The following is a 21,447-nucleotide window of genomic DNA, read 5'->3' as shown; positions in this document are numbered from 1 at the left end:
TAGCAAGATGACAGCTTACTTGCTGAAATTTCGGCCTTTACTACCTAAGTTTAGGGCTCGTCAGAAGGAACCTTATGATCTTTAAAAAATAATCTAATTTTCATTGGAATATTTGAATTCCTTGTTCCTTGATTAAGGTAGACTTTTGTGGGGGAAGTTACAATTTATTTCCCTAATTTCCAACATCAAAGTAGGGAATCGGAACTAAACAGAATTGGTAAAGACTGACTAGAAAGCATAGTCTAGTAGAATTAGTATGTATTCTGAATAAGAAAAATTACCTTGATTTGGTGGCTCTACCTTGGTCTTTGAGCTTACCGTGGGTCCCATGACTGTATATCAACCCAGTGAACCCTTTGCTTTCTTGCTTCTCTTTTTGTGTGGTTTTTCTTGTGACATCATCACACCCCTTGGAAGCTGTTTGTCCCTGAATACCAAGGAAGGATAACACTGGGTTATCGATGAGGCATTTTCTTACAAGCCATTGGCCAGAGAAAGGCCTTCATTATGGGCAAGGATCTAGTCTTGCCCATTCTTGGAGAGCTAGACGATGACCACTTGAGGAATTGCAACAATTTTCCCCAAGTGGATCGGAGGTAAGGAAGGCTTCGCCAGTTCCATCCCATTGAACTTCATCAAACATGGCACATTAAAGACATTATGAATGAGGTCTATTGGAGGAATCTACCTTGTATGCAACTTCACCAATCTTAGTAAGGATGGAAAAAAGGCCCATAAAATCTAGGAGCTAACTTTTGAACCCATTTTGTAGCCAAAGAGAGTTGACAATGAGTTATTGCCACACTGAGGTGTACTTCCGGATAGGTACTATAATAGGTTCTTTTCAGATAGCTTCGGGTTGGAGAAGTCAATCAAAAGTCTCGATTATTCAACTCATAGTCAACAACCTCCAACTTTGCATCCCCATTATAGAGTAATAGAAGCCCTGGAGTAGGTGTCCCATATGCCATTTGGAAGGATGTACTTAGCTTATACTGCAATAATCTTTGACCCAAAAAATCCAATCTAACTAATGTTTTGAGTGTCACTAGCTTCAATAATCCCATTCACCACTAGGTCGAAAGTGAGAGGCAAAGCTGAAGGAAACCTTGATGTCACATAAATTAAATAACATACACCAAAAAGCACGAGTTGAAGTTTTATACTTGTTATAGACTATAGATTTGAGCAATTTATGGAGCTTAAAAATTGGATTTAAGGAACAAGCGTGTCAAGCTGATGGCCTTGTATGGGTTAGACAACAACAAGAAGTGTGCATACTTAGAGGATAAACCCATCACAGCTAATAGAATAGTCTTTCCGTGGAAAAGAGGGAGGTTGTTTAATGTCCAATTGGATGTTAGCTCAAACGTGTCTTAGAATGGACAAAGGTTCGAGCAAGTCTGCAGAGTGCAAATGTTCTCTATTGTGATGTTCACAAGTCAGGCAAGAACGGATGAAATTGTGGAATTGATGCACTTTGTAGTTGGGATGACTAGCTATTCGCTTGAGAGGAGACAATGGTGGAAGGAAAATCCTTTTTTTTTAGAAGATGATGCTGTCACAATATGGCCCTATCTTGTTCCTGGCCCTCCTGGATCCGACCAACTAATTCTTGCAAGTTGCGAGAGGATTTGACTTCAATCATGATATTATCAACAAAATCAAGTTGAGGTATGAAAATAATAGATAAATTGCCTTGATCCTCGTGTTTGATGTGAGAGAGTCAACTGTTCTATTTTGCCGCCCAACCTTGTATTCGACAGTAAATGAAAACCAATCAATTTCCCAAGCCAATGTTGTTAGGGGGATACAAGAACTTGCTACTCCAATAAGCACGTAGTTTGGAGTGGTATGTGCCTACTACATAAAATTGTCATTCAAATCCGATCAGCAATTGTGTATGGTTTAGGCCAACCCGATTTTCTGACACAAAAAAAAATGATGGTGTTCAGTTAATGCTTGGCTTAAATAAGCAATTGGGCAACCTCTTGCTATAAAGCAGGCCCAATCATTGTTAATGATGATAGATAGGATATTGTAGTTTTTGTTTGGAACTAGTAACATGTATTTGAGAATTAAATCCTTGTTAATGATGAGAGTTCCAATTCCTGTGACCTCAACTGTTAGACATGTCAACTATCCATGCTGTATGGTTTCCAGGACATGAATCAAGTGTGTGGAATAAATTTTGATTTCCACTCATATGATCAAAGGCACTAGAATCACAATCCAAGACCCATAGATTTCCTTCTGAGGTCAAAATTGTAGGGAGATTACCTTGTTGAGACATGGTATCTATCCCAATGGTTTCAGGTACATTTTGTTGGCTGATGAGCTTTTGCGAGAACGGCAATTGTTCTTTAGTGAACAACATGTCTCTAGGAACAATCTTGTACCTATCTTGGGCTTCCAATTGACAGGCTTCCTATGTATTTTCCAGCATGTGTCCTTTGTGTGCCCTGGTTTCTTTCAATGGTCGCACCATGGCGGGCCATTTTTCCTTGATTGGATTCCATAACTATTCAAATTTGGGCGATGAGCATAAAGTGCTGATGCATAAGGAGAAGTGGTGAAGTCTTGAGCCTCAACTTGAGTATCCATCATTACCTTTTTCCAACTTTCTTCTCGTCTCACTTTAGAATAGACCATAGAAGCTAGAGGTTTAGTACTTAAAACTCTTCCTCTAACTTCATCCAAATTTTTGTTTAGACCTAGTAGAATTTTGAAGATCATTCTTTCTCCACATGTTTTGCTATGTACCCTATTTATGGGTACCCAAATATAATCAAAATAATCAATCTGTCTATATGGGAATTCTATCAAATAGAAAATAGGTAATTAATTAAATAAACTATGATAGAAAATAATCATATAATGTTCTAACTGAATAGGAAATTATAAACTCATACTAATAATAAACCTATAGCTAATAATTACTAAATAAGTTAAATACCTTAATAATAATAAACATTATTATTACATCAATATTTCTTACTATTGAAATATTTCTACTTTAGTATCTCATTTTATGCTTCTGTGCATCGTGATTGGTCATTTCTGGTGTTGAGACTCCCTAGCAGCCCTGTCATGTGCCATTTTCATCTTGTCTTGGTCATGTCCCATTCTCTTCCTAAGCTGGTTCTTTTCACAGTCCCGTGTAGAGAATCTGATCAAAAATACTAGAATGACATACAATTGTTTCCCTTAGCCATTGCGTCCTGAGTTGAGAGGCAATTCTGGAGCTTTCTGGTTTTTCTTTGATATCAAGTTATATTTTGAGGCCTAGGTTTTCCAGCCATAGATAGTTAATGCTTGCTATTACCTTGTGATCTCTTTCAAGTCTGCTTTGGTGTTCTTGGGATCATCTTGACAGCTATGTCAAGTATTATCATATTTTTCTTTCCAAAAAAGAATATTACTATTGTTTTCATTTGCAAGTTCACTGGAAAATTTTACTGTGTTCTGAGATATGGGTGAATCTGATGTATCTGTTTTAGAATCTATTTTTAATCTTTGGAATTTTAGTTTTCATGATATGGTTGCAGGGCATGAAAATTCCGTCCTATGATAATCAATTACTTGGCTTAGCTGAGGATCTTGCACGACGGATGTTACCTGCGTTTGACACCCCTACAGGTACCACTATTATATTAGTCTTACAATTAACATTCACAAACTAGTATTGAGTTTTTGCATTCAGAGATTGTATATTTGGTTTGTTCTTTTTCATTCAGAATCTTGAGAGAATTCTGGAGAACATTATCTTAGTGCCCTTTGAATTATTGAGAACAGTTGTAAGCTCATTAGACGGGAAATGCTCTGAAACGGATTATTGCTCAGAAGTACTTTGTTCATTGTATAGTCATTGAAGAGGTAATATGGCGGAGATGTAATCTTCTGCATCACATTTGTTCGGGTAGCCTAGAATTATAGACAGCATTTGTTGCCAATCAAAGCTTAAGAAGATTTTTTAGTTTTGTATTAGTTCGTTAGTGGCTTATGGTCCCTACTAACAGATGGACGATTCACATAGAAATTCTCAGGAATAGAAGAATGTTTCAGAGTTCGTCCCTTCCTATTTTGAAACTAGATTATGGACCTGTTAAGAGAAAATCCAACGATCTCTTGAATAAGGCAAGTACTCAAAACTTATAAATTAGTTTTTCCTTCATATTCTGTTTAACAAAGACAGGTTGGTCTTTTAAGACAAAGTGAAGCAGTTATGCTAATGGGTATTCTCATAACTACTCATAACTACCAATATTCCTTATCCTGGCTTAAGCCCTTCTCCCCTTCTACAACACACCTTATTGCGCACTGTAGGAACCTGATACCTAACAGAAGGGTATCTGTGGAAAAATCTCCCTGTTAAATAGAAACATAATTCACTTCCAGAACTGTAAGATCTTCTGCTTTTGGGATTTGATTCTGTAGTGAATAGTTTTCTTCTTAAACTCTCTCCAATACTCTTTTATGATTAAAGGCGATTGCAAGATGTGGTTATGGTGGCGAATGAACCTGTTGATGGTTTGGTGGGAGGCAAGAGGGAAGGGGTACTTTGTAAGCTAGATATGGAGAAGGTGTATGATGATATGAGTTGAAATTTTATGGATTAGATGTTGGAGAGAATGTGGTTTGGGTAGAAGTGGAGGAGGTGGATGCGGTGGTGTATTTTTACTACTTTTGCTGTCTTAGTTTATGGGGGCCCATCTACTTTTTTTAAGGCTTCTAGGAGATTGCGTCATGGTGATCCATTATCTCCTCTTTTATTTATCATTGTTACGAAAGCTCTACATGGCTTACTGGAGGGGGCAAAGGTGGTGGAATTGTTGAGAGGTGTCGAGGTGGGTAAAAGGCAACCACAAGATTGAGGTTTCACATATCTATGGGATTGGATGGTGCGGCTGTGCAGAAACTTGAATGGTTGGGAAATTGTTGAGTATCAAGAACTATTGGGTTTACTTTCCAATATTAAACTGGATAATCACAGTGATCAGAGGGCGTGGAACCTTGGAAATCATTGTAACTTTTCTGTAAAATCTTTCTATTGCAAGCTTCAAGGTGGGATGGATAATGCGTGTTTGGTTTTCCCTGTCAAGCAGATTTGGAAGACAAAATCTCCTCCCAGAATGGCTTTTTTTGCTTGGGAACCTTGTAGGGAGAGCATATTGACGATTGACATGCTTAAACAAAGGGGGAAGATCCTGGTTAACTGATGCTATCTGTGTAAGTTGGGGCCTGAAACTTGCAACCATATTTTGCATGTCCAGTGGTCTACAACATTTGGACTATAATTTATGGCTTTTTGGGGCTGAACTGGGTCATTGCGGGTTATGTTAGAGAGGAGGTTTGGGCTTGGGCGGGCTTATGTAATAAAAGAGCTCATTTTCTACTTATTCCTTTATCTATCTTTTGGGTGGTGTGGAAGGAAAGAAATGTTAGAGTTTTGTAGGGTTGAGAGGAATTTTGTTCAAATTAGGCTGTATTCTTTTGGATTTTTGATTTTGAGTCATGACATTAAAAGGTTAGATGATTTTGAGTATATTATTGACTATTTGATTGATTTGAAAATCCGTAATATGTATACGGGTGGTAGCCCCTTGATACCATTGTTAATAATACTCTTATATTATTTTATTTCAAATTTTTTTTTGAGATTTCACATCTTTTTTTTACTGATGATACCCTCATATTTTGTCAACTGGATGAGAAAATGCTTTTGAATCCAAGGTGTGTACTTCTCTGCTTTCAAATTGTCGCATCTAAATATTAATTCACAAAAACTTGAACTTGTGAGAATTGGAGATAAGAGAGATGAAGCGCAACTTGCGAGGGTGTTGGTATGCAAGGTAGTTACATTTATGATCAAATAGCTTGGGATGCCACTGGGTGCTAAATATAAAAATTATAAAACGTGGGACTGAGTTTATGGAGTAAAATCTTGATGTAGTGGTCTAGTTTTTTGGAGAATCTATTGTGGAAGGCTGGCAGGGGCAATAAAATTAGATTTTGGAAAGATATTTGGATAAATAATATGAAGATTTAGAGAATGGAAATTCTACTTCTGCTTATTACTTTTTCATCACCATAAGGAGTCAATTTATAGAAAACATACAAGCAAATTCTAACAAAACCTAACAAAATTCTAACAAATTTTTAAGGGAAGGAGGAATAACAAAATCTGTTATACCTCACCAACTTTGTGGTTACCTCCCCTAGGCTAATAACAACAAAAAATAAAACTGAATTGATTCTTTTATTTTCTACATTCCCCTCAATTTAGTTTACGTATATGTTGAGTAAACCTAGATTGGATGTTATGTTATCAAAGGTCCTTTTTGGTAGAGTCTTTGTTAGGATGTCTGCAATCTGTTGACTAGTTAGAATGTGCATGAGTGTTTTAGTACCATCTTCTAACTTCTTTTTAATAAAGTGATGATTAATCTCCACATGCTTGGTTCTGTCATGATGTACAGGATTCTTGGCCATACTGATGGTTGATTGATTATCACACCAAATTTTCATAGGAATGTTGTTAGGAACCTTTAGTTCGACAAGTATCCTTCTTAGCCATATACTTTCACATATACTATGAGCATGTGCTTTAAACTCAGATTCTGCACTGGTACGAGATACAACTAATTATTTCTTGGTACGTAAGGTGACTAAGTTTCCCAAAACATAGGTATAATACCCTGATGTAGACCGTCTGTCATTTATTGAGACTACCCAATTTGCATCAGTGTAGATTTCAACATCTCTTTTCATTGTCTTTTGAAAGAACAATTCTTGCCCTGAAGTCATATTTAGGTATCTTAGAATTCGATATACCGCTTTCATGTGTTCCTCAGTTAGCTGATTCATGAATTGACTCACTGTACTTACTGCAAAACTGATGTCGGGTCTTGTATGTGCTAGGTAGATGAACTTCTCAATTAGTTTTTGATACCTTTCTCTATCAACTGTTTTATCACCGATTTTGGATCCAAGTTTGTTGGTTAGATCCATAGGAGTGTCAGCAGACTTACTTCATAGCATCTCAGTCTCTTTCAGAAGATCCAGAACATACTTTCGTTGAGATACCGAGATTCCCTTCTTGGATCTAGCCACTTCCATTCCGAGGAAGTACTCTAGTACTCCGAGATCTTTAATTTCAAACTCTTTGGTTAAGAATTCTTTGAGTTTCTGAATCTCCTCAATATAATCTCCTGTAAGGATGATATCATCTACATAAACAATCAAGATAGCTTTCTTACCTGAGGTACAATGCTTGACAAATAGTGTATGGTCAGACTGACATTGGTTATATTCTTCCCGTCTCACTGCTTTTGTGAATATATCAAACCATGCCCTTGGAGATTGTTTTAAACCATATAGTGACTTTTTCAGCTTGTATACTTTCTGAGGACTGTCTGCTAGTTCAAATCCTGGTGGCATTTTCATATACACTTTTTCCTCTAAATCACCATTAAGAAATACATTTTTCACATCTAACTGACAGAGTGGCCAATCAAGATTAGAGGCGAGTGAGAGAAGTACTCGAATTGTATTGTGTTTGGCTACCAGAGCAAATGTCTCTTGATAGTCTATCCCATATGACTGAGTGTAGCCTTTGGCTACTAGTCGAGTCTTATACCGATTCACACTTCTATCTGAATTGTATTTAGTTATGAAGACCCACTTGCACCCCACTAGGTGTTTCCCTGGAGGTAGGTCAATTAATTCCATGTTCTGTTCTTTTCAAGTGCCTTGATTTCCTCTTGAACAACCATCCTCTATTCAGGTATTTTTAGAGCTTTATGGATTGTTTTAGGCTCTGGTGAGCTACTGTCTAACCTACACACAAAAGTATGATGTTCTGAAGACAACTTGTCTAATGAAATATAGTCCTGTATAGGATGTTTGGTGTATATCCGAGTTCATTTTCTCAAAACAATAGGCATGTCAATGTCAGTATCTGTAGGAGGAATAGAAGTCTCATTACCTGTCAATTTTTGGGCACCAGGATCAAGGGTAGATTCATGGCAAGGCTTGGATGATTCAGGTGCCTTCCCTTTGTTTCTTCTAGTATAGACATGTGACTCACTAGTTGCAGGTACTGTGTTCTCTTTAACTGGTTTTGGTTCAGGTTCTTTATGTTTATGTGAGGTTATAGGTTCAGGCTCCAGAGAGGGTTTTTCTGGTGGAGAGTGACTATGTGGATATAGAAGAGTTATGATTACATCCCACAATTGATATTTATGAGTAATGTCTCCCCCTGAATATCAATTGTGAGGTAAAATGGTTAGTTTTCAAAAAATGTGACATCTATTGTGTTATAAAATCAACGGATTTTCGGAACTAAACATTTGTATCCTTTCTAATTAGCAGAGTACCCAACAAAGATGTATTTAAGGGCCCTTGGGTCAAGTTTTCCACAGAGATGAGTGTGAATATGAACATATGCTGAACAATCAAAGACTTTGAGTGGTAATGTGTTTAAAATATGAGATTCAGGAAAGATTTGTGAAAGAATGGTGTAAGGTGATTGGAACTTTAGGACACTGGAGAGCATCCAGGTTATCAAGTAAGTAGCAGTGAGAACAACCTCTCCCCAGAGAAATTTTGGTACATGAGTGGTGAATATGATTGATCTAACCACCTCAAAAATGTGTCTATTTTTCCTTTTGGCTATGCCATTTTGTTGTGGGGTATGTACACAAGAGATTTGATGAATAATATCATGTTCAGTAAAATATTCTCAAGGGTGGCTTCAAAGTATTCACATGTATTGTTGGATTTCAATACTTGGATGGTAGCGTGAAATTGTGTTTGGATCATTTATGGAATTTTTTAAAGAGATGTCCAATTTCAAAATTTTCTTTTATCAGAAATACGCAAATAATTCTTGTATGATCATCAATAAAAGATACAAACCATCTAGTTCCGGTGATGTTGGTGACCTTGGAGGGTCTCCATACATCGCTATGAATTAATGCAAATGGTTTTGAGGGTTTGTATAGTAGACTAGGAAATGAACTTCGAACATGTTTAGAAAATTGACATACTTCATACTGAAATGAAATGGGATCTTTTCAATTGAATAGTAAGAGGAACAACTTTTTCAGTTACATGGAATTTGAATGTTTTAGTTTATAGTGCCACAACATAATATCATGGTCATTATTTGCAGAAATAGAGTTATAAATACTGCATTGTGAGTTTGTCTTTTAAAAGCATTGATTTAGAGCAGGTATAGTCCTGAACTCATCCTAGAATTGCCAATTATCCTCCCCGAGTCCAAGTCTTGAAATTCACACACGTTAGAGACAAACTTGGCAGCACAATTTAAATCTTCACATAGCTTGCTTATTGATAACAAATTAGAATCCAGATTTGGAACGTGAAGGACTGAGCAAAGAGTCAAATTTGGAGATAAATTTATAGAACCCGCTCCTGTCACTTTTGAGAGGAACCCATCAATAATTCTGATTGAATAGTCTTTTTTACACTTGCTATATTTTTGAAATATTGAGATATCTCTAGTCATATGATCAGATACTTCTGAGTTTACAACCCAAACTTGCTCTTTTTCTGAATAAGCAGACAAAACAAAATTATTACCTTTGTGTGCCACTGAAGTACTGAGGTAATTTTTCTGGAACAACATGCGCTGGAGAGCTTCTAGCTGTTCAGGACTAAAGGGACTGCTCTCCACAGCAGCAGGTGGAATTTCTTCGGTAGTCACGTGATTTCCCTGGTGCTTGTTTGAGTTTTTTGGCTTGAAGGGCTTCCAATCACTCGGCTTACCATGAAGCTTCCAACACTTTTCGTGTGTGTGCTCGAGCTTCCTACAATGGTTACACCAAGGTCTCGTCTTCTTCGTACGAGCATCCAGTGCTCGGGTTGTGAGCGCAGAGGAATTTCCGGCCTGGTGGGTGAGTTCAGCGTCTCCTAGCATGACCTTCCTTTGGCTTTCTTCTCGCTGAATCTTAGAGAAAGCCACACGAAGGCTCGGCAGTGGCTTAATACTCAGCACGCGTCCTCGAACCTCATCGAGGTTTTTGTTCAATCCCAGCAAAAATTTGAAGACTCGCTTCTGTTCAACAATCGATTTGAAGATTTTCGCATCTTTGGGACAGCTACATCGGTGCTCTTCGAAATGTCCAATTGCTGCCAGTTGCAGGTCAAAGCATTATAATATTGAGTTACGCTTAACTCACTTTGCCGAAGATCGTGAAGAGTCGATTCTATCTCAAAAATGGCAGAGGTGTTCTCCTTGCTGGAGTAGAATTCCTGAGCTGCTTCCCAAATCTCATGCGCGGTCTCATAGAGAAGGAAATTCTCTCTGATTTTTGGAGTCATTGAAGTTATGAGCCACGACATGACCATACTGTTTTCGTTCTTCCATGTACGAGCATTCAGGTTAGTCGTGGGAGGAGGTATGAGTTCGCCAGTGAGATACTTGTCGTGCCTCTTACCTCGGATGAACAGCAGAACATATGACGACCATTGAAGGTAATTGCTGCCGTTTAGTTTGCGTCATACGAAGACATTTCACCCACACCGTTGTTGATGGGTGTGTGATGATAGGAACCCGAGGACCTCGGGTGGAGAAGACGGAAGCTCACCTGTGGCCATTTGTGACTTCGGCACAGCAGGGATGATTCTCTTGGATCAGGTATGCTCTGATACCTTGAAGATTTAGAGAATGAAAATTCTACTTCTGCTTATTATTTTTTCATCACCATAAGGTGTCAATTTATAGGAAACATACAACCAAATTCTAACAAAACCTAACAAAATTCTAACAACTTTTTAAGGGAAGGAGGAATAACAAAATCTGTTATACCTCACCAACTTTGTGGTTACCTCCCCTAGGCTAATAACAACAAAAAATAAAACTGAATTGATTCGTTTATTTTCTACATAATGTGTTTAATGAGGAGGTTTTCCAAATTTTTTCTGTTTCTCGGACAAAAAATATGCTAATTCAGGATGCTTACAAGATTAATAATGGTTGTGTTGAATGGCTGATCAATGTCTTGAGAAATTTGCAGGATTTGGAACTCAGCTAGCTTGAAAATTTGTTACTGTTATTGGCTGCTCAACAGTTGTTTGCTGGGGAGGACCAGGTGTTATGGAAGTTGGATAAAAGTGGTGTCTTTTCAGTCAAATCTTATTACAAGCACTTAACTGACAAAAACAACGTGATAAGTTTTGATTTTCCCTCTAGACAGATCTGGAAGGCGAAAGTTCCCTCTAGAGTTGTTTTTTTTGCATGGGAAGTAAATTGAGAATGCATATTGACAATTGATAAACTTAAAACTAGGGGGTTGGCCATTCCAAACCGATACTATTTGTGTATGGCTAATGAGGAAAGTTGTGTGCATGTTCTGTTGCAGTGTCCTGTGGCCTCTGAATTATGAAATGCTATTTTTAGTATGATTGGTGTTAACTGGCTGATGGCTGGATTTATTAGGGAGGAATTGTGTGCTTGGGATTGGATGCATGTTGAGAGGAAGTTGAAAAATCTAATTCCTTTATCTTTGTTTTGGATTCTTTGGAAGGGGAGAAATTCTAGAGCTTTTGAGGGTAAAACTAATGATTTGTGTAGTTTGAGAGATGGGTGGTTGCATTATTTTAGGTTTTTATTGTTAGGGCATGACATGATTAGCGATGTGGATTTTGGGTATATCATTGATTCACTAACAACATTGTAAAGCTTTTGTATAGGGGTGGTATCCCTGATTGTTTGGTACCATGTTAATAGTATTTCACACTTTTTATTTAAAAAAAAAGATTGTAGAACGTGGAAACCTGTTATTGAGTTTTTCGAGAGAAGATTGACTGGATAGAATAGAAATTTTTTATCTAAGGGAGGCAGATTGACTATGATAAAAACCACATTAACAAATCTTCCTATTTATTTCTAGTCTACAATAGTGATGCTAATGAAAATTGCTAAAAAGATTGGAAGCTACACAATGTAGATTCTTATGGGGTGATGATGATGGGAGAATGAGATACCATTTAGTGAAGTAGGATGATGTTAATTTACACTGTAATCAAGGGGGCTTGGGGTTAAGATCTCTGATCGATTTGAATATGGCTTTACAAGATAAATGATTGTGGAGGTTTTTAAAGGAGGATAATAGATTATGGAAGAGTGATTATCTGTACTTAATATTCCGAGCAGTGTTGCCAACATACTAAAGGCCATACAATGCAATTTCCTTTGGGGGTGATGGTGATAACAATAACAAAAAACTTGATCTTGTGAATTAAAAAGAAATCAAGAAACCATTCAAAGAAGGTGGACTGGGTCTGTAGATCAATTGACAAACTGAATAAAGCTCTACTTGGAAAATGGATATGGAAATTTTGGAATGACCACAACAGCCTTTGGAAATCAATTATTATGAGTAAATGATTCAATAGTGACTGCAATGATAACTCTAAAATAAAAAACAATAGTTATGACTCTACCTTATGGAGAGGTATTTGGAATCTAAACGATGTTATTCTTCATAATTCTAGGTGGAGCATCGGCAGTGGTACCAAAATTCGTTTTTGGAAAGATATTTGGCATGACAGAGGAGCATTCCAATAAAAAATTTCAATGATTTATGCGATTGCTAGATACAAACTCATTTTAGTAAAAGATACTGTCGAACTGAATCAATGGCAGGTGATAGTGTCTAGAAACTTGCAAGATTGGGAAGTTGAGGAATATGAACATTTGTTCCAAACTCTGTCTCACATTCACCTAATTGCCAGCAATGACAAACTCATCTGGCAACACACCAAATCTGGTAATTTCTTAGTTAAATCTCTGTATAAGAATTTGGTCAGCAATTTTTCACAAAAAATGGACAAAATTTTCAGCTAATATTTCATGGAAATCGGGTGCTACTCCAAGAATTTCTTTTTTTTTGCATGGGAAACAACAAAGGTCCGCATTCCTTTTTTGCATGGGAGGCTTTACAATTGTTAGTAGACGCTTTCTCTGCAAAAACAACAATGAAACATGTAATCATCTACTCCTGGGATGTCTGGTCTCTCACAACCTTTGTCTACTATTATTGGTCTCATGGGACTATCTTGGGTCAAATATAAATCAATTTTGGATGAGCTACTTGTATGGGAAAGATTGAGCTATCACAAAAAAACTTTTAAACTCTTCCCTCTTACTATATTTTGGGTCATTTGGAAGGAAAGAAACAATCGTACTTTCGAAGGAAAAGAAATCGACTTCAGAATCATCACCGACAACTGGTTCCATTATTTTGGGTTCACTATTTTAGAACATAACATTAAATACTTTGATGATTTCGGCTCTATAGTCGATTGTTTAATCGATCTGTAAAATGGGCGGTGCTCCCTTGTCTCCTTTATTTCAATACAACTTCGTACTTTTATTTTTTAAAAGATAGATTATGGAAGAGTGTGATTGAAGCCAGATGGGAGAACAATTGTGTGGAGGGGTATAGGAGAAGCAGGGTGAGACCTCATGGGTTGGGACTCTAGAGGAGGATTCAGATGGGTAGATATAAAATCGAAGATTGCAATACTTGGAGGGTTGGGAGGGGTAATAAAGTTAGATTTTGGTTGGATGAGTGGATGACTGGAGGCTACTTCAAGAGACGATTCCCGAGCATCTATGCAATTGCACAATTCAAGAAAATGCTAATTGAAGATGCTTACAGTGAAAATAATGGTCATAGAGAATGGAAACACGAATCTAAATGATTGGGAAGTTGATGAGTATGAAGCTTTGCTACAACTTCTTGCCACTATACATGTTACTAAAGACAAGGATCTGATTGTGCGGAATTGAATGAGAAAGGAAGTTTCACTTTTAGGTCCTACTATAATTGCTTTGTGAGAAGAGAACGTGAAGAGGTCTCTACATTTCTAGCACATCAGATTTGGAGAATTAATACACCTCCTAGGGTTGCTTTTTTTTGCTAGGAAGGCATGTCGCGAATGGATTTTTATAATTGACAAGTTAATAGTTAGAGGAAAGATTATGGTCAACGGTTGTTATTTGTGCAAGAAAGCGGTAGAATCATGTAATTATATTTTTCTTTGGTGTCCAATGGCCTATGAGATGTGGACGATGATCTACTGGATGTTAGGTATTGATTGGGTTATTGCAAGTTCGGTGAGGAATGAGATTTGGGCTTGGGGAGGTTTTTGTAAACAAATAAAGTTTGTAAAGCTAATACCTCTTACTATTATGTGGGTGATTTGGAAAGAAAGAAACAATAGAGTATTTGAGGGTATTGAGAATGAGATTTACAAGATCAATGGTAGCTGGTTTTATTTTTTTGGGTCCTTGATGTTGGGTCATGATATTTATGGAGTGGAAGATTTTTGGAATATTATACATATATTAGCTAACCTATAAATTTGTATGTGGGTGGTACTCCCTTGGTACCTTTGTGAATAATACTTTCATACTTTTTATATAAAAAAATTCACGATTAAATTTTATAATAAAAAATTCAATTCTAAAACCTTCATAGTTTCATAGCAGAATCTTTGAACTAGTAAATTTTTTTTCTCTTCTTGCTGGTGACTGAATATGGGATGATTATAGAAAAATTTCTCTAAAGTCATGTCCTGGCCCGATGGAAGTGGAAACCTCTCAAATTACAATCATTGGCAACAAGTTGAATGAAAGCAATTATATTAAATGGTCTCAAATTAGTCAAGATGTTTATCTGTGGAGGAGTGAGAAAAGAATACCTCAAATACCGCAAAGTGCCAAAGACCCAAAATCAAAAAACATGGAAGGCTGAAAAGAATTTAGTCATGTCGTGGTTGATTAACTCCACGATCAACAATATAGATGAAAATATTTTTGCTATATGAGAAAACACACAAAATCTGAGAATCAATCAAAGAGTTCTACACGAGCAAAAGAAGCACATGAATTTTTTGTTATTGAATCTAGCCTCATGACATGTTGGAAGGAGATCTATCTATGACCTATTATTTGGATATGCGCATTTAATATTGGCAATATCTCAACGTTTTTGCGGAGCTCGCTTGGAGCTATTAGATGATGCAAAACAGCATAGAGAAATTTTAAAAAAGAAAATAATATTTAGATTTCTCATGGGACTAAATAAAAATTTAGATGAAGTACAAGAGAGAATATTAGGAATAAAACGATTATCTGGTATATGTGAAGTGTTTTCTAAGGGAAGTGGAGCAGAAAGTAGGAAAAATGTGACCCTCGAAGAGGGATTTGCAAGTCCTACAAATAGGCAAAATTCTGCCTTGGCTACTTGTGACCCTATCCTAACGTAGATAGCTGGGAAGGGGAAGCCTTGGTGGGAGCACTATAGAAAATCAGGTCATACTCATAATAATTGCTAGAAAATTCATGGAGAACCAACAAAATTGAATACTACGATATCATCCACGGACAAAGAGAGTCAAAGAAATCATATCTTTATTAATGAAGTTACCTCCGTCTATAAATCATACCCATTCAACAAAGAGCAGATAGAAGTTCTCTAAAAATGTTCATTCATCAAAATTAAGTTAATAACAACATAGGAGTTGGGACAACAACTCATAAAAGTAATTTTTTTAGTGCTCCCAATGCTATTCAGGAGGACGAGATATTTAAATCATTGACTCTGGTGTATTTAACTACATGATGGGAAATGAAACTTTGTTCTATATGATTCGTGCAATGAGAATCTTACTGTAAAAATAATATATAGATCTTACTATAGAGTGGCCAAATAGAGTATATTCTCATTTCAAGGGAGTAAACTTTAAAAGGAGCACTTCATGTACTAAGTTTGGATTGCAATTTGTTATCATTAAGCAAACTTACTCCGGATTATATAACTGTTTCACTAAAAGTTTCTCAAAGATATGTGAATTCTTAGGATTTGAAATTCTAGGAGAATGATTGATGATGTTAGGGTGTACCCCCTATTCTTTCTCTTTAAGAATAATTGAACTTTTAGGAAACATCCCATGATACAGTGTGTGGTGAGTCTCAAGAGACTCCAACCAATTATGTTATGTTATTATCGATTGGGGTATTCGAACTTTGTATACCTTTAAAAAGTATTTCCTTATTCAAAGATAAGAATTTGAAAAGCTTTCGTTATGAAGTGAGTCAATTGTCAAAACATACTAATATTGCATATCCATGTTGCACAACAAAGCCTTTAGATTGTTTAATGTGGTATATAGTGATGTTTGGGAACCATTTGTAATAAAAAACATCACTAGTACCACATGTTTTATATCCTCTTTGGATGATCAGGCTAGAATTACATGGCTATTCAGGATGAAAGAAAATCAGAAGTTAGTTATATATTTAGGAAATTCAATACCTTAGTCTAAATTCAGTTCTAGATAAAAAAAGTAATTATTGAAGACAACAATGCAAAATGATACTTTGAAAAAGGGTTGACATGTATATCAAAAAAGAGGGAATTGTTTACCAAGTTAATGTGTTGATACCCTTCAACAAAAGTGGACAATCGAAAGGAAGAATAAACATATCTTGGAGGTTGTCTAATCCCTAACGTTCATAACTATAGTCCCAATTTTTTTTTGGGGGGAAGTTATTCAAACTGCAACCTACATTATTGATAAAATGCCTTCTCGAGTTTTTGATTTTCAAACACCCGATCAAATCATGCTCTAGTTTTTTTTACTAATTGACTTCTATTTGCTCTATACATCAAACTCTGAAGTTTTTCAATCTTTGTTCACATATACAATCATCACAGAAGCAAACTTGGTCCCAAATTGGGTACTTATCAAACCATAAGGGATATAAGTTTTATTCACCAGTTATCCAAAAAGTTTTGTAACTTCATGGAAGTCACTTTTCATGAAAGCCAGCTATACTACATTTAGTATTTCGAGGGAGACATACACAATGATTCCAATTTTGGGGCTACATACTGAATATCTTTATCCTCTTCCAACTAATTCTACTCCAACTAAACTTATTCAGTCCATAGAAAACACAAATCATGATGAAACACCTGAACTTGAATCTACTGAACACATTGCAAAACTTGAACTCCGTGTCTACACTAGGAGAAACAAGAATCAAGATGGGTAAGAGTTGCAATCACCTGATCAGATCTATGAATCTAATATGGATACAACACCATTGAATCCTTAAGGTAACACAAGCTCAGATACCTCCTTTGATAATTTGTATAATGACAATAGACTGATTGCATTAAGAATGTAGAAAAGAGTACCCACTGATTATCTAATTTACAATTTTGTTTTATACAAAGGTCTATCATCAACTCACCAAACATTTATTAACAATATGACGCGGGGTGGAGAACTATTACTCCACGGATTGAAAAGACCTCGATCATGAACCCACTATATTCATCAATTCAAAACTTAATTATTTAAGTTAAACTCTCTCTACTGGAATCACAATTAATGCATTAAAGGCTTATCCAAGTAACTGAGAAAAAAAAAAAAAAAAGACGCCACAGCTTACCCGATAAGTCAATCCCGATTCTTCACTCAATGAAGCAGTCTGAAGCTCCTAACTTGAAGATGTCTAAAGAATTTGAAAATTAGCATAGCTAATTTGAAGTAAAAACTTTACTTTATTGAATTATGAAGATATGTGTTTTATAGTCTATGATTAGCCATTTTTATCGGCTTTCACCTGATTAAGTCTACTAGAATACAAATAATTGAATTTAATTCAAATTTTAGCTAGATGATAGTTTATCCTAATTCTAGAATTAAAATACACTTAAATTAATTATTAAAGTAATAACTTATTCTTAATCCTAAGATTAAAATATAAATATTTAGTCATAAAGATAAAACATAAAATTAAATTACAATAAAGTAATATTAAAATAATTAGGTAGATAAATTTTCCTCATTTTCCATGTGCTGAAATTTGATGTAGAGTTGCTGCAGAATCCTTGAAGAATTTATCCCAAAAAAATCATATGGCAAACAAAATAAAAATAAAAATAATGAGTCCCCTTGTAGAAAACAATTCTCCCGCTCACATGCTTGATTCGTGCGGGATGGGATTCCCGCACGCCTCACTTGGACGGGAAAAAATCCCGTGGCTTGAGGTAGGTCACGCATGTGAGAAGACCTACGCCCATGTTTCTTGCGCGCGGGCCTCTGTGCATGTAGCTTGGCACGCTTGCCTCGCGTGCGTGCCTCACATGTTGGCCGTCCTAGGGTGTGCAGGTAGCTTTGTTCGTACACGCATGCATGTGTGTCTCCTTTGGGCACGGGTTGGGCATCTTGCTCGCTTGTAGGTCCCATCCATCGTGCAAGGCCTCCTGCTTGCACATTGTCTCTAGGCTGAGACCCTTTGTGGCCGAAAGGCCGTGGGCTTGGGCCTTCTTCTTTAGTCTCTTGGGCTTCCTCGCGCATCCATGCTCCGCCCTCTTCTTCAGCTTCTTGGACCGGTTAGTATGGAGGCCCATTGGGCCGGCCCTGCTTGATGGCATCAAGGAATGATCTTGCGCGTTCCAAGCTCCTTCGCACTGGGTCTTCTCATCTAGGCAGGCTAGGCCTTTCTTCACATGCTCAGGCATGCTTCCTGCGCTGCGACTTCTTTCGGATTTTGGGCCACACGCTCACACCATGCGGGTTGCCATGTGAAGTCGCACGTGACATGTTGGGCGAATGCGCGCAGCACGACTAGCTTCTTGTAGCTTGGCTTCATGTCTAGGGGCACTTAATAATATCTGAATGGAAAGTTGCAATCTAGAGAAAACTCGAGCCTTGCAAAAGAATGGTATTTGAGAAATAACAAAATTACCATCAGGCAAGTAACCAGTTGGCTATAAATAAGTGTTCTCAGTCAAACATAATGTCGATGGTAGCATCAACAAGTTCAAAGTTTGACTAATAGTCAGGGACTTCAGTTAATTATGTGAGATTGATTATGAGGAGACATTTACACTGGTAGCAATATTCAATGCAATCTGAAGACTGATGTTATTTGTTGTTAACCTGGATTGACACTATTCCAAATAGATGTGAGAAATTTCTTTCTTAATGGAGAACTGGACGAAGAAGTCTACATGGAAATACCACATGGTCTTAAAAAATCAATTCACTAAGATCTGTAGGTTTAAGAGATCCTTATATATCCTTGAGCAATCTCCAAGAGTAGGTTTGACAAATTTGCTAAGGCAGTAGAGAAGTTTGAATATAATCAATGCCAAACAAATTATACTATGTTTGTCAGGCATGATTCCTTGAAAAAAAAAGATCATTCTCATCGTATCTATAGATGATATAACTCTTAGGAGATGACAAATGACAAAAAGGAGATATTTAGACTTAAAAATGTCTCAGCTAAGATTTGATATTAAAGACTTGGTAATATCAAATACTTCTTGGTAATGGAAATTGCTAAGTCAAAGACAAGAATCTTAGTTTCTCAATGAAAATATGTTAGATCATCTAAAAAAGACTAAGATACTTAGATACAAGCCCGAAGACACTCATGGATCCCAACATTAAAATTGGAGATAAAATTGATAGTGTTTCAATTGTCAAAAAAGATACTAATGTCTAGTGGAGAAATTGATTTATCTCTCACATACTAGACTAAATGTTAGTTTTTCTGTTAATGGGGTTAGTCAATTCATGAATAACTCAACAACAAAACTTCTGGAGGCAGTGGTTCGGATCCTCAAGTACTTGAAAATGACAGCTGAACAAGAACTATTTTTCATGAAGCACAGTTCACTTCCGTAACTGGAACCAGAAGTATAACTCACTTCTATAAGTGGAAGATTTTCTCCATATAGGAATGAGCTTGTTGTAAATAGTTTCCTTCTCAAATTCTTTCTAATATTCTTCTATGCATACCTAGTTATTGTACACTAATAATCATGAATAAAATTTATAAGAGAAGATTCAATTCTAAAACCTTCACTAACCAATAAAGCAAATAAAATTAAGAGAAGCAGTTACTTTGGGAATTATCATTAACTACCCAAATGCTTTCCCTATTTTTTTCCTCCTAACACTCACAATACTAATATAAAAATACGACCAATGAACCTACAACATAACACCATTATGCAGCACATGCGCCTATTTAATAAACTAATAAGCAACAATAATACCACACATGCAACTATCTACTAGTTACATAATTTCTTCTTCCTTCTTTAGTATACCTTGTCAAAAGGTTTGATTTTTCTTCTTATGTTCCTAAAATGACTTTTTTCTTGAAACGGCGCTTTGTCCTCAAACACTAATTTTCTACTGACGCTACATTTTCTGATTCTGGCAGTGCTGGAATTTCGGAATTTTCTTCATTGTCAGAAGTACAGTCTTCCAATTCTTACTAGAGCAACCTTTTATGGTGTTGAGCCGGTTCAAATTTTTTATGACGGTCAAAACACAATCCTTGCACTTGCTGACGATCAATCTCCTGAACTGATAGCTTCTCTACTGCAGTGACATGACACTCTGAAGGACATCCACAAATGAAATATGGTGGTGGCTATGGCTCGAAAAATGTTGCGAATATGCCTCAGAGTAGACAGGTGTGCACAGTGTACTTGCGGGCCAAACTCATGGTGCTTTCAGATTGCCATTCTCTAATTCTACTTCCACCGCAATGTAATAATTTAAACTGCTTAAAAATATTTCAACTTGTTTACAAGTTAAGAAAATTGCTTATACAAAAGGAGGTTGAATTGACGTTGATATTCTGTCATTTTTCTGCACTATTTTGACTTGCTTAATTCTCCCAATTTGTTGCTTTGGATAGGCGGATCAAATCAAAGATGAATAGATTTTGTGAATTCTGTCTAGGAGAGAAAAAGTCTCTCTTTCCAATTTAAGGAACAAAATTATGCCTAACCCTCTAAATGAAATGAAGCCAAGGGAACTTTTTCCTCTGCAGTTTGTTGTTGTTTGAAAGAATGTTTGTATCTACCTATCCCAGAAAGTGGATCAATGAAACCACCAAAGTGTGAAATTTAGTTTGGTGTAGTATGGCAGGAATTGTCTCTCTTGATCAACTATTGACTAATGGTGAGTGTGTGTTCTGGGAACTCATGCGACTGATCTGGTAGGACACTTCCTTACCTTGCTTCCTTCTGGATAGGTTGGCCAGAATATAATTCCTCCAAGTGGAAGCAAAAAATTCAAATTTGACCAATCTTGCTCCCTCTACACATAATAAATCTTCAAAAAATTTTCAAACATTGAATGTAAATCACCCATAACAACTGGCTCCGATACCAAATGGTTATGGTCCCTACTAACAGATCTCATTGTAGGACGTTTCACATAGAAATCCACAGGAGTAGAAGAATGTTTCACAGTTTTTCTTCCCGTCCTGATCTTGAAACTAGATTATGGACTCGTTAAGAGAGAATTCAACAACTCTTGAGTAAGACAAGTACTCAAAATTTGAAAATTAATTCTTCCTTCGTATTC

The 21,447-nt window shown here is 36.5% G+C and overlaps 1 protein-coding gene across 10 annotated transcripts in view; it reads left to right on the top strand.

The window, feature by feature from the left end:
• Window positions 1–21,447, top strand: part of LOC110814068 (Glycosyl hydrolase family 47 protein) — a 49,973-nt gene that overhangs the window by 3,052 nt on the left and 25,474 nt on the right. For 9 of the 10 annotated variants that reach the window (XR_015817604.1, XR_015817606.1, XR_015817602.1 and 6 more), the window contains one exon: window positions 3,549–3,639. Coding sequence is in view for 5 of the 10 variants with exons in the window: in XM_088215179.1 (XP_088071305.1) it covers window positions 3,549–3,639 (91 nt within the window). In the remaining 5 variants the exon portion in view is untranslated. Of the gene's footprint in view, window positions 1–3,528; window positions 3,640–21,447 lie in introns of all 10 variants that reach the window. The other variant, XM_088215183.1, reaches the window with a different exon arrangement.

The sequence above is a fragment of the Carica papaya genome, chromosome 3 (assembly GCF_054855325.1).
Source record: "Carica papaya isolate Zhongbai chromosome 3, ASM5485532v1, whole genome shotgun sequence".
Lineage (NCBI taxonomy): Eukaryota > Viridiplantae > Streptophyta > Magnoliopsida > Brassicales > Caricaceae > Carica > Carica papaya.
The sequence above is the reverse complement of the archived record's forward strand: the minus strand, read 5'-3'. Positions and strand labels throughout refer to the sequence as shown.